The following is a 17,942-nucleotide window of genomic DNA, read 5'->3' on the forward strand; positions in this document are numbered from 1 at the left end:
GACGGGGAGCGGTGGATGGGGGGTGCACACACTGGATGGGGAGCGGTGGATGGGGGTGCGCACACTGGATGGGGAGCAGTGGATAGTGGTGCGCACACCTAACGGGGAGCGGTGGATGGGGGTGTACACACCGGACGGGGAGCGTGGTGGATGGGGGTGCGCACACTGGACGGGGAGCGGTGGATAGGGAGTTGCACTCTGGATAGGGAGCAATGGATGGAGTAAGGAAGCCTCAAGGGTCTCTTTTAGGCACAGTGTCTCTGGACTGGGGGAAGGACTGACCCCACATATGTCCACAAACAAGGAGAATCCTGGGCTGTGACCTGGGAGAGGCAGTTCTCAGAGGGAAACTGGAAACCCCAGCTGAAGGGTTGGGAGAGACAGGGTCCTCCAGCCCCACATCCACCCCAGCCCCAGCCCCATTCCTTCCGGCCCCGTGCAGCCCCCAACCCAGCCGTACCTACAGACTTGGTCCGTGGAATCCCCTTCCGCAGGGAGCCGGGCAGCTTCTCTGGGCCTGGGAGGCCCTGGCGCTCAAACAAAGACTGTGGGAGTTGGGGGGTTATACAGGGGTCCTGGGACACTGGGGCTCCCAGTTCTCCATCCAGCCCCAGCCATCCTCCTAAGCCTGAGATCAAACACCCCATGCACTAATTCCAATGGCACCAATGGGGCCTGACCCAGGACTCAGACCCAGGCCCTGAGGTCTCCAGGGAGCAGGGGCACAGCCAGTGGGGGCCTGGGCATAGAGCACTGGATAGGGTTGATGTGGATGAGGCTCCGGGAGTAGCCCAGAAGATGCCAAGGGAGAGGAATGGCAGGGGAACAGAGACCAAGTTGTACCCTCCACAGGGCTGGGGTGCTCTAGGTGGTCCTGGGTGTGGCTCTGCAGGAGGTACTGAAACCCACGGCCAGAGCAGTGAACACTCGGCATTATGTTCAGCTGTGGCCATTCTGGGGGCTAAGATTTCCCCACGTGGGAGAGGAGAAGCCACGGGGTCCTTCACCCCCACCCCTGGAGAGTAGGGTCCAAATGATGGACTTCCACCCCAGAAAAATGTACACACACCCAGCAGGGGACATGGAACTCCGACCCCCATGCTCCCCCTGCCTCCCCACTCCCTGTGCCCCCCAGCTGTTGGGATGACTTACACTGATCTCAGCAGGGGTGATCCTCCGACTTGTGGGCCGCTGTTTGACCGTGGCGGCTCTTGAGTCGGCGTCTGCGATGTCTGGCCTCAGTGTAGGCTCCGCGGCGGCTGCCAGGATCTCATCCAGTTTCTCTGCACAGCCAAGGGAGGCACCATCTAGCCACCTGGACCCTAACCTGCTCCATCCCTGTGCAGCCCCACTGCTGAGACCTCCCCGCAAGGCTGGTCCACCTGGTGCTGCTAATGCAGCCAATGGACCCCGCCCACCCCATGTCCCTTCCTTCAGACCCGAGACTGGGGAGACTGGGAGCCAAGCAACATGCATCCCATCTGAGTCCTATGGCCTCTCTGTCCTCGGGGGCTGGTCCAGGTCACCCCCTGGAGCCCCACTCCAGGAAAAGCCTGACTGACCATTAGGGAGAGGACCAGGGGAGGGACAGCACTGCTTGGAGCCCAGAGTCTTCCTGAATTTGTCTCCCTCTTCTCCTCAGCACCTGGCATTTCTCGTCTGTCTGTGGCCCTGCTGTTCCTGGGGGCCACAGCCCGAGGACAAACCCTGGTGTACAGCAGGTGCCCATAAAAGATGCAAGTAAGTCAAGAATGAGTGAACAGGGGATCCTTCTGAAAACAGAACTCACAGTCCCAGGCTAGGGAACTAAAAAAAAAATGGCCCTAATGCAGACTAGGAGGCCAAAGAACCTTCACCCCAGAAAAGCAGCTCCACCCTGGGTGGGAGGTGTGGAGAAAAGAGGAAGATATTGGGAGGGCTGGTGCTGTAGGGGCTTCCACCAGCCCTGTAGGAAGAAGGTAAGGAAGAGGGGCTGACAGACAACAAGGCCCAAGAAGGGGGGCCTCAGGCAGCGTTCAAATCCATCATAAAGAAAAGCTGTTTACTTGTTTTTATTAAAGCTCTTTAATGTTTTTAAAGGTGTTGTTTTTGCTTATCAACATGACTTGGAAATCTTGTTAAACACGTGTGTCTGAGAACGAGCAGCTCTGCCTGGATGACTGGGGTGGTGCCCTCAGGCCCAGCATGTAGAGTGCAGTAGGGGTTGGGGCCAGCTCCTGTACCCCCAATAGCCCCACCTCACCCCCCTCATCACCCAGGCTCTGAGTGCCCAAGCCCTTAGAGGCTCTGCCAAGCCTAGAGGACCATGCGTCTGGTCATGCTTGGCCTCTCATAATTGGCCCCTGTCAGAGGACACGGTCAGCCCCACCACCTCCCACCAGCACCTCCTGTCTCTTCCTCCACAACCCACTCAGCAATCGCCATGGGGAAAGAAGTCAGCTCCCCCCAGCTGGCCGGCACCCAACCCAGACCAGACCCACACCGCACACCAACTCTGTCCTGACTTAACCTCTCTGTGCCTCAGTTTCCTTATCTGACAAGGCGAGCAGAAAAACAGCAGCTGCTTCAGTGTCTGTTGTAAGAACTGACACGGACATAAGAAGTGCTACAGTTCTGCCCTCCTCAGGGTTAGCGCTGAAGGCACACTGCACCTCATCTCCCCAAAGAGCCTACAGGCTCCCAGAATGTCCTGAGTGTCCAGCCTGGGCCCTGAATAATACAGTTCAACAAAGGTTACAACTCATCAGCAGAACCTGCTCCATCTACAGATTAGCTCACAGGTCCTGTGCCTGGCTCCCAGCACCACTGCGAGGGCTCGTTAGAGAGGTCGTCACCCTTGTTTTTGTAATGAAGCAAATAATTTCCCTTTGGAAGCTGAAGCCACCATCACCACCCTTTGTTCAGTCCTTGGTGACTTCCGGTTAGAAGAGCTTCCCATGACCCTTCTCTCATCCCTCAAAATCATACAAAGAAGATGCTGATACTGCCCTCATTTTACCCAAGAAGAAACTGAAGCTCTGAGATAAAGCGCTCCAGATCATAGATCCAATAAGTAAAAGATCAGACTTAACAACCATGTTATCCAGAAACCGCAGACATAAAGACATGAGCAGAGAAGAAACATTTCCATGGGGCATGCGCTCACCTGAGCTGCGGATTTTAGAAGCTGCATCTCTAGGTCCAGAAGAACTCAATCCCAGAAACCAAAGCAGTGTGTACATGAAGTTAGCAAAGCAAATGTTGTTGGACATGGGGTGGGGGGGTTGCTGGGGCCAGGCAAGAATTATTTCCAAAAGGGAAAGAAGCAAGAATTCTGCAAACTACAAGCTGGTGAGGTTGACAACAATCCCCACCATTATTAGAAAATACATTCTTAAATAAATTATTTTAGATACTTAAAAAAGAAAATGAAGCCCATTAGGAACCAGGTCTGGGGCACTGGGAACTACATACTCCCCTCAGCCTCACATACACCAGCTCTCAAGACTCCATATGCGGTGGGGACACAGCTCGGGGTGCAGCTGCTTAAACAACCAGAACCCAAGCAGGAATGAGGGGCCACAGGGGTGATGAACTGTCCGTCCCTTCCCCTACAACTGGAAGAAGTGCTCAGGTCACTACATAGCACCCTGGGAGCCCTGCTAATGAGCTAAGCGACAGAACCAAAATACTCCAGAAATAGCTTGTGTGTCTGCCTCATAGGGTGAAGAAAAGTGTCCCTAGAGGAAACCTAGTTTTAATCCCTGAAAAGACACTGGGGAAAGCACCTCGCCTGGGACTGGGGCAAGGAGCAATGGGAAAACTCTGAGGGTAAGACTGCAGGCCATGCTGGAGAGCCTAGGCCCAGACAGATGGGGCCAGCATGTCCCCGGCATAGCGAGGGCCCTGTGGATCCCACAGTGAGGGATGGGTGGGCCCCAGGCACACAGACAAAAGAGTGAACACACCCGCCTGGGGCCACAAAGCCACCTCAGGCTTCCATCTGGCTCTGACTCCTATTCAGCCAAAAAAGAGTCCCCTGTCCACTCAGAGATGGAGGAAGCTGGCGGAGGCCAGGCCCTGAGATCTCACCAGATGCTGGACCTCAGACTCTGTCCCCACATGGAGGCTGCATTGCTTACAGCAAGGCTGGACACACAGAACACACAGGAAGGAGCCTCACAGGATACAGATGAGGCCTGAAGAAAGGAGCAGGGGGTGGTGAAGTCAACAGCCTGGGCTATGTTGGGCAGAGGAGCTCCAAGCTCCCTCCCCAGTGCTATGGGGCCCAGACCCCTGCTCCAAAGGGATGGTCATCAGCACTGGGCTTGACCCTACAACAGGTCAGTACAGAAACGGGACCCACACACCGGGCACAAGGAGCCCCAGAAAACAGGCAGAAAGGAGCACCATGGGCTGGAGCTGAGCAACCAGTGCTCCTGCCCCCACTGGCCCAGTCACCATGCTCCCTGAGGAGACCCACAGCCGAACCCTCTGAACCCTTCCCCTACCTAGCTCCAGGACATGGCACATGCTATGGCCTCCACTGGGAGGCCCTCCCAGCTCTGCCTCATCAGGCTGCCTAAGTGGCCCTCACACCCCACCCCACCCCTACTCACCTGAGTCCCCAGAGCCCATGGCTGTGCCTCACTATCACACCCCCACATAGCCACACCCCTGGGAACTCCCCATCCGTCCTTCCCCAGCTCCCTCTACCATGCCCACACCAGATTCCCAGGGAGAAGGCCAACAGGAAGGTACAGCCCAGGCTTCTAGACCACCCTGACTTAAAATGGAACCTCCTCACACATCAGCATTTCCCTAGGCAGGGATCAGGTAAAGCTGGGGGCCTGGGGACCCAGCAGATGACTCACCCCCTTTCCTTCTCCGAATGGAGGCTTGCAATCAAGAAACAGAGCAAAGGGGGTAAGAGGCAGGCTTCATCCCTCGGCATCTGGGCCCGCTTCCCACTCCCGTTTCCCCATCTTTCCCACTTCCCACCCCTCCCAACAATCAGGACCTCCCAGATCCCCTACAACCCCTGGCCTACACCTCCCTATCAGACCCTGAGTGGCAAATGTGCCCAAATGCCAAGTTGGTACATGGCTTGAAACTCAAGGTGGAAACAACCACAAGCAGACACAAGTGTTCGTGTGCATGCATATCCAAGCACGTGCACACGCACACACACACACACACACAAACATACACACGTGCATAAATGTGCTCATGCACACAGACATGCACACACATCTGGAGATGTCCACACACAACTAAATCATACTTGGTTCAATCAACTCTTTGTTCAAAAAAAAGACAACCCCCCCCCCCCAAAAAAAAACAAGTTCAGAGGCTACTAATAACTTCAGTGGTCACCCTTGAGTATTCTGTGCGCTGTGTTTCCAACAAAGGGCAGGTCAGTGTGTTTGCCAGACCATGGCCAATCAGGGACCACACACTGGTATGGCACCTGCCCCGACATTCTCATCACAAAAGAAAAGGGACCCAAAAGTTCCAGACTTTTCATGGGAAAACAAATGAACAGGAGGGGCTCAGACCCACCAAGGCCCCTCCCTGGCCTGAGTCTCCACTGATCTCTGAAGCCCCAGCACATTATTGGTTCAAGCAGATGAACACATGGTGACCACAAAGAGCCCCCCATGCTGAAAGGCACTGGGAGTGTCCCACCCTTCCTCCTCCTCCCGCCACCTGACTCAGGATGAGGGCTCCTATCCCAACCTGTTCCTCTCAATCCCATTTCTGTCAGCCACCTCAGGCCTTCATTTTCTGGGCATCGCATCTGTTCACACCATCCCCCACCAGGACGCTCTTTACCTCGTCTCTCTCCTGCAGGACCTGGCTTCTCCCTGAGTAGCAAGCAACCATCTGGGCATGAGCCCCAACCCTTGCCACCTGCTTTTTCTGTGGTCTCACACTTGCCTTTCTTTCCATATGTTCAGATCATCTTCTCAATAGACTACAGCATCCTAACAGGCTCTAGCCCTTCTCAACAATGTGACAGAGAACTGACATGTTCTGCTGTCAATAAACCCACAGGTCTAATTTCTGTCTTATAAAAGCACAAATGCTGGATCGTGGGATGATCCCTTAGGTACCTGGGGAAACCCTGATGCTGGCCCGGCTCCCTCAACCCTAGAGAAAGTCAGCCAGTGGTCTGGCTTCCCAGGACAGCAATCCTCTGGAGGCGGCAGTGGCTTCTTCCTGTCTGAATGGAGCTACATAAAGAGTCTGGGTCCAGCTTCAACAAAAGCTATGACCCCTCCTCACTCAGCAGTATGGATGGAGGCTCTGTGCTAAGCTGTCCCTCTGTCCTCCCCCAGCCTCTGTTCAGGTAAAAACTGGTGGAAACAATGCTGACCTGAGGCAGCAAGAGTGAGCCCCTCAAGAAGACAAGGGTGTGCAGAACAACCCGGTCACACAGCAGCAGGAGCACCCCAGACCAGTGCAGCGAGGAAGGAGGCTCTTCTACTCACTGGTTTCTTGAGATAGAAGCATCCCAGGAAGCAGAAGGCAATTCTGTTTCCACAGGTCTCTGTCCCCTGGTCCCTGGATGCCCACGCACCTCTTTGCGCAGAACTAGGAGGGTCCCTTCTGAACATGTAGCTGAACATGGCTATGTGACAGCCTCTGGAAGGAACTCCTGGGACCCACCCACCAGAGCCTTGGTCTGGTGTCTAGCCAGACCCAGCTGCCTACTGGTACTGGTTTATTGACCAGTCTGGATCCTCAATCAGTATGGCGGATCAGCTGCCCATGGTTAGCCTTGGACCCTTGTGACCCTGGGGCCAGAAGTCTGCTGATTTCTCTGCCTCACTCTTCAATGAGCAGGGTTAGCTAGGTATAGAATTCTAGGTAGAAAAGCATTTTGATTCGAGACTTTTAAGTTATGTTTCCATTGTCTTCTAGCATCTACTACTGCTGATGAGAAGTCTGCTGTCCATTGTTCCTTTCTAAATCATCCAGCTTCTTTGGTAGTTAAGATTTTTCTTTTGTCTATGGTGTCATGAAGTTTTAGTATGACAGGTCTAGATGTAGATTTGTTTTTATTTCCTTCCTTGGAACTCATACTTCTTCAAAATGGAATTTCATGTCCTTGTTCAATTTCAGAAAATTCTTAGCCATTTACTCTTCATATATTGCCTCTTCCCCAATCAGTTCATTCTTTCCCTCTGGAACTCTCATTAGACTGGGATTTTCTCACTTGTCCTTCATCATGTCTTATCTGCTCTTTGATAGTTTGTGTCTCCCTATCTTTCCGTGCTACATTTTGGGTAATTTCCTCAGAATTATCTTCTAATTCACTATTTCTTTCTTCAACTGAGTCTAGTGTACTGTTTATCTCAATCATGGATTTTTTAATCTCAGTGACTATACTTTTTGTTTCAGTAACAGTTCTTTAGGGATCCTTTTAAAATCTCCTTATTCTTTATTTTGGGGGGGGAGGTACTGTCCTTTATCGGCTGTCATAAAGGGCTGTCCTTTATGAGTTCTGTTACTTCCTTAAATGTTGTATTTAAACACCTCATTTTGTGCCTTTCTTATTCTTCTGTGATTTCCAGGGGGGATTTTGATGCTAATGCCAGTCCTTGGGCTTGGTTCTAGTTTTCCCACTTCTCATGGGTCTACAGCCACAACTCTTGGCTCTGTGGAAGCATCAGAGCCCCAAACCCTGCCCTTAGGGTCTATATACTGTCCCAAGCCCCCTTGGACTATGGAAGCATCATCAGCTTCCTCTCACTTTCTTAACTGATTCCTCTCTTTATTCTTGAGACCTGGGAAATTCCTCTTCCTTTGTTTTGAGTTGGCTACCTATTTTTGACTTTTACTTTATTCAGAGTATTTATGGGCAAGAGAAGTATGACTATGTCAACCTGGTCTATCTTGGTGGCTGTCCTCCTCCTCCCTACACTGCAGTCAAGAGTACCTGCTTGGAAGGGGGGTGGCTCAACCTGTGGCTAGGACGAGGTCAAGGATCACTCTATTAGTAAGGTCAGCAATAATTTTGGGGGACAGCTAAGTGTTCTTTCTATGGCTGGGGAAGAACAAAGCCTGAAGCCAGGGCTGAGGCTCAGTCTAGAACCAGGACCAGGGCCTCTCCTGTGGCCAGGACTAGGTCAGAACTCAGCCTAGGACCAGAGTCAGCCTTCCTTCCATGGCTAGAGCATCGTAAAGTCTGGGACTAGAACTGGGTTTGAATTACAGGAAGATAGAGCATGTTAGCAGGCATGTCTATCGGGACATGCCCAATGTCAACTGCCACATATGTCAGGACACGGTCATGTATATCTGGACATGCCTATGATGAGGCTATTAATGGTCACATATATCAAGACATGCCCACAATGAGGCTATTGGGGGTCACCCTGGGATCATGCCCACATCATGCCCCATCAAAGCCCTGACACACTCTTATTTGCCTCTTGTAGCTCACGAGGGCCTATCCCATCATCATGCTAGCGATGTTCACACAGCCCTGTCAGGTCAGCAGCTCACTGTAACCCCTGCTTAACTGATGAGTGAACAGGTGCTAAGGAGGCAAAAACAAGCATAAAGATCACACAGCTAGCGCCAGCAAAGCCAGGGCAGAGCCCAGGTCCCCCGACTCCTGCTCTGTCCTCACTTGGGTGAAATGAAGGGGTAAAGTCCAACTGGAGGTGTGCACAGCCAGAGCAGCAGGTGCACGTGCACGCAAACACACTGGACGGCCAGGGCCTGCTCCCTGACCATCTCTGGCCCTCAAGCCATCCATGTGTCATCCCCCTCCGCACCAGCTCAGCACCCACCCATTTACCTTTGGCCTCCCTACCACACCTTCATATGTCTGTCTGTCCGTCCTTCCCTTCTCCCCCCCCCCCCAGCGTCTCTGCCTGGCTTTGGCCCCAGCTCACACCACCTGGCTTCCCACCTGGGCTGTCTGCCCACTGTCCACGCCTGCTGCTCACCAAGTTCCTCAAGTTCGGCCGTCATGGACTTGGAGCGCAGGGTCAGCGTGGTGCTGGGGGCCCTCTTGGGGGGCGGCGGGGCTGCAAAGAAGAGGGAGGCCTTGGACCTCCTGTCCAGCAGCAGGCAGCGCGGCGTGGCCAGGTGAAGGTGCCACTTGCGCTCTACCGCCTGGATCTCCTCGTACTCCCGGGAGGATGCGTCGCACTGGGCCAGGATCTTGTTCAGGCTGCGGCTGGATGCAAACTTCTTCATGGCGCTGGGAGCGCGGGGGTGCTGAGGGCCCCGCGGGGCCAGGGTGGTTGGGGCCTCAGGAGGGAGGTGGTCAAGGGCCCCCGGGGGGGTCACGGTGCTGGCCGGCTCCTGCCCGAGTGCCCACCCTGTCGGCCGAGGGCTGAGCAGGGGGCCCCAGAGCCATGAGGTGGGGGCTGGGAGGGGTCTCCCGGCAGGCTGGGCTCCTGCTCCCCCAGGGCTCCCCCCGGCCCTGGGAGCCACTGCCCCTGGGGGGACCGGGGTGTGGTCGGCAAAGCCAGGACCTGGGCTGGGCTGGCCCAAGCTGGCAGAGCCTCCCGGCCCGGCTGTGCGGCGACGTCGCGGGGAGAAGACGCTTTTCCTCTTCCCTCAGGTGCCGCCTCCCCCTTCCCTCCGACAATAAGCCGCGGCAGCGTCAACCTCACAGTTGCTATGGCAACCCCGGCCTCCAGGCAGCTGCCGGCAGTGTCGGGAAGGAGGGCTCTTCCACGCCAGGGGCTGGGGGGGACGCCGGGAAGGAGGGGGTGGGGGTCTGAGGAGGGGCAACCTGGGGTCAGGGGTCAGAGGCTGGGGGCCAGGGTGGGCAGCCTAACACCAGGGACTGGGAAGGCACCCAGGCCATGAATGTGGACACTTCACCTACAGTTAGGCATCTGACGTCAACAGTCTGCGGTCAGGGGGCGGGGAGAGGAACGGGGGCCTGGGGTCAAAGGTCTAAGGTCAGGAGTCAGAGGGGAATGTCTGAGCACAGAGGTCTGAAGCCTGGCCCCTCACCTCTGCGCCGAGCCCCATCTTCTTCCGGCTTCCTTGTCACAGACACAACCTTCATGACGAGGCGGTTCCCGCCCTGGCGGATCAGAGCCACCACCTGCTTGTGCCCGACCTTCACCACGTTCACCCCGTTCACCTGGGACAGACAGGTGGGTGGTGGGGACGTTCCAAGTGTGTCCTCCTCAGGACTTAGAGGTCAGCACCCCACCTGCTGCACAGGTAAGGACGAGCCTCACCTCGATGAGGAAGTCTCCTGTGCGCAGCCCGGCCCTCCAGGCCACACCCTCCACATCCACCGACTCAAGATACTGGAGCGCAGGGAAGGCTGGTGTGGGTGTAAACTCCTCGATGGGGGTCTCTGCTGCGGGGGGGGGGGGGGGGGGCGGTGGGGGGGGGCCTCCCCCGGCCCGGCCGGGGGGGGGGAGGGGGCGGGGGGGGCAGTTAGGAAGGTGCTTCACCAGCACGGTCCAGGTGGAAGAAGCTGCCACACAGCAACCTCCCACAAGTGGTTCAACACGCTGAACCAAGGACAATTGAGGCCGGAGGTCCTGGGGCTGCCCAGGGTAGAAATCCTCCCTCAGCCCCACCAGAGAGAACTCCCATTCCATTAGACACACTCCAGCAGAGATCTTGGAAATCATCAGGGCGAAGAGACTACCGCCTTGTACTGAGACATTCCAAGCCAAGAATATAGTCAGAGCAGAGGGGCAAGGCAGGGTGGGCCCAGAAAAAGAGAGTGTCAGGGGCAAGGCAGGGGAAGAGGGGCCAAACTAGCAGGGAGAGAGGGAGTGGGGGAGGAAGGGGCAAAGGACGGGGCAGGGGCAAGGCAGGATAAAAGGGTGAAGCTGGAGGGCAAGGGGGAGGCAGGGGCAAAGGACGGGGCAGGGGTGAGGGATAGCGGCAAAGCTGCAGGGCAGGGGTGAGGCAGGAAGGAGAGCAGCGAGGAGGAGCAGAGACAAGAAACACCTGAGCAGGGTGCAGCCCCTGCCAGCCTGACACCCCAGCCCCACACACGCTCACGGTGCCGCCTACCCTTCATTACCTTTGGCTCCCCGGAGCACAAAACCAAAGCCCTCATGGTCCCGTTTCTGCAGGACAGCCACCTTGTCGTCAATGACATAATCACTGGTGGAGGAAAGCAGGGAGGGGTGAGGAGAGCCCCGCCAGAGAGCACAGCTGGCCAGGCTGACCCTATGTGTGCCCCAAACAGGACCCCACAGGCACAGCCCACCCCGGGAAGTTGCCCTTGGACTGACGCGGAAGGCAGAAGACAGAGGTGGGCTGGGTGTCACCTGCCCTCCTCTGCCCTCTTCATCCCCAGGCCTCCTCGGCCAGCTTTCGTCCTCCCTCCATACCTGATGTCCCATCCGCATGCACGCCTACCCTTGCCCACCTGCCCCCCGACCTGTACCTGTGTGAAGTGAGACTGTCATAGGAGCCCACTGTGTAGTGGCGGAAAAGGCGCTTCGTCCGGTCCTCCCGGGTTTCTGAGGGGAGTTTCAGGAGCTGATGGAGGGCCACATCCTCCAACTGACCTGAACTGCCCCTCAACCATGCTGGTCACCAGCCTCTGCCCACACACACACACACACACACATGGAAGTGGGGGGCCCAAAGGTTCTAAAGTAAGAAGGCTGAGGGGACCATGTCGGAAGTCCTGGCCTCTGGGGGTCAGGGCCCATAATGGGGAGGAGCTTCAGCTCATCTCTCTCCTGAGTGGCTGCACACAGCAGATGGGGCAAGTCCAGGGCCGTCTTCAGAAGGGGTCAGCAAGCCCCAGAGCTAAGAGCAAAGAAGGTGTGTACATGTGCAAGCACACGTGTGTGACTTGGTGTCATGTGTGAGTGCTGGTTCCTACGGGCGTGTCGTGCCGTGGGCTATACTCACGGTCATGAAGTGTCACCGGGTCCTCACTGAAACTCTCACAAGAGCCCACGGACACTCAACTTCCCAGGTTCCCTTCCTCCAGAGCCTGCCTCTGAGTGGGCAGGAGGTCCAGGTGTGGGGCTGGGTTCCCTTCCCTGATGTCACGGCATCCCACAGAGCCTTGTCCCCATTTGTAATCTTGACCCCAAAGTCTCTCACGGCTGTTGCAGGGCTGGCCAGCTGTCCACCTGATGCCCCACCCATGGCCTTGCTGATTCCCTGCAAGCCTGCAGCTTCCAGGCCGCACCCACAGCCACAAACCCCACCCCACGCTCCAGGCTTTCTTCTCCAGTTACCTGTAAGTAAGACTCTACCGCACCTCAACCCCCACTCCTGCCCCTCCTGGCTTCCATCTCTCCAGGACCCTGGAAGGACCCCAAGACAGCTCTACCACACTTCACACTTCATCCACAGCTCCGCTCTCATTCCCTATCATTCTAGCATTTCTCAAGATTCATTCATTCATTCAGCAAGTATTTAGAGAGCGCCTACTATGTGCCAAGCACTGTTGTCTTAGGCTCTGAGAATACAGCAAAGAACAGAACAAAACCTCTACCCTGTGGAGTTTACCATCTAGTTGAAGAGAAAGAGAACAGAAAGACAGGAAACAGGTATATGCATAACATGGCAAATGCTGGCAAACGTTAGGAGAGAAGTAAGCAGGATAGGGGTACAGAGAAAGTCTGCAGTCTTAGGGTGGTCACGTGAAGGCTCATCAGGAAGGGACAGCTGGGGAGAGGCACAGAGCATTAGGGAGCAGTCCGAGGACTCTGTGGGCGAAGGGCTTCCTGGCAGCAGGGGTACACAGGGCAAAGCCCACACAGCAGGATTGGCTTGGGATGTTCAAGGGACAGCAAGCAGCCCATGCAGCTGGAGCAGAGGGAGTGAGAGAGAGGAATGAGATCAGAGAGGGAACCTGTGATTGATTGTGAGCTCCTCCCAGGTAAGGATCACATCTCATGCATTTCTGTGATGCCAGCACATACTACAGTGCCTGGCACATAAGAGACCCTCTAAATGCTAACTGGAAGGACAGACGGGTGGACAACTGGCTGAGCAGATGGGTGGACGGATGGACAGACAGAACAAGATATAGGTAGAAAAACAGATCAGATCAAAGGTGAATAGATACAGAAGTGGATGGAGGAAAAGAGAACAGGCTGGGAGGGTATGGATGGATCAAAGGGTGGTAGATGGATAAAGGAATGGATAGGTAGGCTGGGTGGGTTGACAGAGAGGGGACAGCTGGACTGGTAGATTGAGGACTGTATTGATCAATAGATGGACAGATGGGTGGGTGGGTGGGTTGATAGAAGAGTAGATGAGGGACGCCTGGGTGGCTCCGTCGGTTAAGCGTCTGCCTTCGGCTCAGGTAATGATCTCGGGGTCCTGGGATCGAGTCCCGCATCGGGCTCCCTGCTCACCAGGGAGTCTATTTCTCCCTCTCCCTCTGTCTCTTCCCCCTGCTCGTGCTCTCTCTCTCAAATAAATAAATAAAATCTTTAAAAAAAAAGAAGAGTAGATGAACAGCAGGAAAGGTGAGTAAGTCAAGGGATATAGATGGATACAAGACTAGATGGAGCAGTGGCTGGATGGAAAAAAGAAAGAATCCCTATTAATATCAGAAGACACAGGCATCAGGAAAAGTATTGGTCCTGCTTTTAGGATCCTGCCACTAATACGATTCTCACTAAGTCAACAGACCCTTTTGAGCCTCTCCTTGTAGAACAGGGAAATTCTCCTTGGAGGGTCCTCTAGGTTCCGATTACCTGTAATTTATCACCCTAACCCTCCCAGTAGCTCATCTGCTCCCTTCTCTTCTCTTCCAAAACATGGCCTGTCGTGCACCTGCACCCACCATCCTGCCATTCCCAAGACCAGAGCAGGCCAGGGCTCATCATTGGGGGGGGGCGGGGAGGGAGGGCATCAGACCCCTTCTTGCCTGTCACACCCTTCTCCATACTGACCCAACTTCTAAATGTTCATAGCGCCCGCCCGCAGAAAGACCCCCTCAAACTCCACAGTTCATTAGCCTCCAGTTTTTAGATTTTGTCAAATTATATTACATAACACAAATTCATTTTCCAGTTTTATTAATCAGACACATAGAATCCAGCTGAAGTGAAAACACACAGCATGACCCCCCAAGTACTGGAAAGACAGGGAAAGAGGGAAGGAGGAAGAGGAAGGGGGAAGGGGAGGAGTTTCCAGGTGTCCCACAGACCCCTCTGTCCGCACAGGACTTCCCCTCACTTCTCAGCGCTCTGCCCGCAACTGCCCCTTTTACCCCTTCTGCCCCAGACAGGTGCCTGAGGAGTACACTCTCTGACGACCCTGGGCATCAGCCTGGCCCATACATGCTGGCACAGTGTCCCCTTTTTGGCCTCTAGTCCCTCTCTGCCCTACTCCAGTCCCAGAAGCAGATCTTTCTTTGGATCTGGGCCTGCTGGAAGCGGGTTCCCACTCCTGGGCTGCCCTCTGGCCTCTGGCAGAACTCAGCCCCTGAGTCCCAGATCAGAGACTATACACCCAGGGCAGCTGGTGGCTGGGTCTTCAGCTGAGGACAGAGATTACTCCTACCCCTTGCCAGCAGGCACACCCACAGGCCTCTCTCCATCTGCCCACCCATGAAAGGGTTCCATCTACACCCATCTACACAGGTACCTTCTGAGACTCTTTCAGGTGACAAACCCCAGAGCCACCCTGGTCTAGCAGCCCTGCAATTGCCCTGAGGCCTGTAGCTGCTCCTTGCACTCTCCCATCTCCGGAGCTTCAGCCTACCCCAGCCCTCTCCACCTCCTCACTCTGTCCTGCCTGGGCCTTTGTCCCAACCCTAAATGACCTGCACGATCAAGACAGCACACCCCAGTCTCCTGCAGCGCTGCCACAAGCCGCAAAGCTCCTCCACCCGGTCCCACGGCCACCTGACCGGCCTCATGCTCCCCACCCCAGCCCTGCCGCTCCTCAGTGCACCCACGAGCTTCACTCACCCAGAGCCCCTGCAGAGTGGTGGCTACAACAGAGACCCTGCAGCTCACTGCCCACACCACACACAGGGCTCTGCCTTCCTAGAGATGAGCTAGCAACTGCCCGCACCTCCCAGACCTGCTGGGACGAGTCAGAAGTCTCCTCCGTGAAAGTGCTGAGAACTGTGCCAGACATCCTGACGCAGCTCGGAGCACGCTAGATGCCAGCACGTGTAATCTAGAACAGCAGGCCATGTTCCAGCACACAGGCTCTGCCCCTCTCCCCACCAGCTGACCACCTAGCGGACTCCCCGCTGTCCTACGAGGCTGCTCTCGGACTCCTCCAGGCCAGCCCCGGGGGGCTCCCCTGTGCCCCCGCCCGTTTCAGGACCCCACCAACATATCTGCTCTCGCTGCTGGGCACACCCACTCCTTTCTAGGCAGAGAACCGGCCTCTGTGACCCCGCTCCTAACACAGGGCCCAACGCACATCAAGATTTGCTGTTCTCAGATCCCAGCTTCCAACTCAGCTTCTGGATCCACACAGTTCTCAAACCGGAGACTTCATTGCCCTCCCAAGGGGGAGCACAGGATCCAGTCCCTACTCAACAAGTCCAGACGCCCCTTCTTCACTACCCTCCTCCATGAAGTTGGTACCAGGGCCCAAACCTCTAAAATCATTCCCCACCTAGACACACTGCCCCACCTACCCTCCAGAGGCAGAAAACAGGGGTCGGTGTCCCTTCCCTGCTCCCAGCCACCAGGAGAGCCATCAGAGCAAGACAAGGAATGGTTGAGTAAAGGAGGAAAGGCACCTGCTCAGGAGCGGGTCAGCAGCCGCACTCCTGCTTGCCTGGGCCTCGGCCATGCTTCACATAGGGCAGAGGTCCAGGCCACATAGAGGTTGGCTCCCCTTGGGAAACCCTCAACCCAGGGTAATGGAGCACAGCAACCCTGGGCCCAAGCCCTCTATGTGCACCCTCGGTCTAGACACACCGCTGGTAACTACCACTGGTCACCACTCAGGAGGGGGCTCCCTTGTGACACCTGTTCTCCAAGGCAGAAATAACACTCATGGGCCTGGGGGCCTCCTAGGACCCCTGAGTACTCATTGCAAGGTTATACCCCAGACACACAGCCAGCCCTGGCCTGCGAGCCACAAAAGGGGCAGCTCCTGCTTACTACTGGCAGGACTGCCTCAGATCCCCCCCAGAGGGGTCCTTTCTGGAGGCCCAGCCAGTCAGCAAGGTCTGACTAAAGCTGCTCCCCAGCCTTAGAAACTGAAACCTTTGCCCTCATATCCTCCCTCCAGGCTAAGGATGCAGCCATCCTCACCCGCTGCCCTCAGACCATCCTGGCCCCAAGGTACCCACGACAGCCCCTCTGGGCCCAACTGGCCTCATTTCCTCTTGGCTGGTCCAGGCCTCCCTGCACTGCCCACTTGGACAATCTGTCCACTTTGGAAAGACGCCTCTTTTCTCATACTGACCTCTTTACTTGTCTGCCAGCCACACCGGAATCTCACACTCCAAACACCCAGGATTACTGTGAGGACTACGTGGGGCGGGGGGGGGTGGGGGGGTGGATTATGGTCACTGGGAGTCACGTGTGGGATCACAGAGAGATATACAATCATACTGTGTGTCCTATGAGCAGGCTGCAAACACCCACATGTGCTCACAAGTACGTACAGGGTGCATGCACGCTGTGTCTGTCATGTACACAAGTTTGTGTCCACTTTGAACGTGTGTTTGAGTTTAGTCTTTTCTCTGTGAACATCCATGGATTTAGCTCCAAGCAAGACCAAAGGGGAGCAAGAAGGGGCAGTGCGCCTCGGGAGCTGCTCAGGGGCTGTGGGGTCACTCACCATGCCGTGTGTCATACTGTCTCATCTGCACCTCCTCCACGCAGTCGGCCGGGAACCAGCCCGTGCGGCCTTTCACGGTCCCCTCCCAGAAACCGCCCTCCCCAATGCTGAGCACTGGAGGGACAGAAGCCAGAGAGCTGTCAGGGTGCAGCAGGACACCCAGGGGCCCACCCCACCCACCACCTCAGGCTCAGGTTCTGCCCACCACCCGCCTCCTTCACCCTTTCTCTCCTTCTCTCCCCTTCCCTTCCTTCATCCTCCTGGCTTTTTCCCTGGGAAGATTTTGGGATCCACACAGCAGACAGAAATGAACAGATGGACACAGCACAGGATAGGCATGTGGAGGACAGAAAGACACACAGATGGACACACTCGAGGGGGGACAACAAGCAGAGGCAGGGGCCACAAGCCTGCTCCTGCCCTCCCAGTTGACCCCTCTTCTCCCACCTCTTATTGCCCACCCCAGGGGTCACTGCCAAAAGCTCAGGGTCATTGTGCTGTGGCCAAGAGGTTAGGCCACATGATGGACCAAAGGAAGGCCGACCTCACAGCTGTCTCCTTCTCAGGCTCCCATGGACGTAGGGCACCCATGAGGATAGGACCCCAAAAACGACAGAGGCCCCCATAATGAGAGGAGCTTGTCATGGCACAGGATACCCCCAGAACACAGAAAGCGTCAGTGATAAAAACCTTCATAAAACACAGACACCCACATAATTGTCACAGATATCCCCCACAATGGGACAGGGCCCCCACATATCACAAGGATTTCCAATGAATAAGTCCCAGAAGTGACACAGGAATCCCATAATTGGAGGAAGGTCCCTGATGGGATAGGGTCCTTCAAATATACAGAACCCCAATGACACCAACCTCCATCATGACACAAAAACAGCCCCATGACGAGAGGCACCTCTACGGTGACAACAGGGAACCCACAGTAGCAGAGGATTGAGAGGGACCCACATGACAGGACCCCCGGAAAGGCAGACACCCCTCCCTGACACAGAGCCCTTCACGGTGACACAAGGAATCCCCAGGGGCAGATGCATCCCATAATGACCACAGCGGCTCAGAGTTCCAGAGATACCCCCAATGACAGAGACCCCCGAAAATGGCATCAGCCCTTCCACGATCACGGAGGACCCCAATCGTGCACCCGGGAGTGGTGCCCCCCCGCGCGCCCCACGACCCCGCCCCCCGCGCCCCCCTCACCCTTA

General features: G+C 55.8%; 1 protein-coding gene across 1 annotated transcript in view; it reads right to left on the reverse strand.

The window, feature by feature from the left end:
* The window catches only part of SHANK3 (SH3 and multiple ankyrin repeat domains 3), a 52,101-nt gene that overhangs the window by 15,129 nt on the left and 19,030 nt on the right, over nucleotides 1-17,942 (reverse strand). Inside the window, exons 11-19 of the mRNA XM_044915749.1 lie at nucleotides 16,723-16,859; nucleotides 11,375-11,450; nucleotides 11,006-11,088; nucleotides 10,200-10,324; nucleotides 9,967-10,099; nucleotides 8,943-9,023; nucleotides 4,854-4,877; nucleotides 1,153-1,283; nucleotides 461-545 (exon numbers count right to left, since the gene is read on the reverse strand). Of these exons, the coding sequence (XP_044771684.1) occupies nucleotides 461-545; nucleotides 1,153-1,283; nucleotides 4,854-4,877; nucleotides 8,943-9,023; nucleotides 9,967-10,099; nucleotides 10,200-10,324; nucleotides 11,006-11,088; nucleotides 11,375-11,450; nucleotides 16,723-16,859 (875 nt within the window). The remainder of the gene's footprint in view (nucleotides 1-460; nucleotides 546-1,152; nucleotides 1,284-4,853; nucleotides 4,878-8,942; nucleotides 9,024-9,966; nucleotides 10,100-10,199; nucleotides 10,325-11,005; nucleotides 11,089-11,374; nucleotides 11,451-16,722; nucleotides 16,860-17,942) is intronic.

The sequence above is a fragment of the Neomonachus schauinslandi genome, chromosome 5 (genome assembly GCF_002201575.2).
Source record: "Neomonachus schauinslandi chromosome 5, ASM220157v2, whole genome shotgun sequence".
NCBI lineage: Eukaryota > Metazoa > Chordata > Mammalia > Carnivora > Phocidae > Neomonachus > Neomonachus schauinslandi.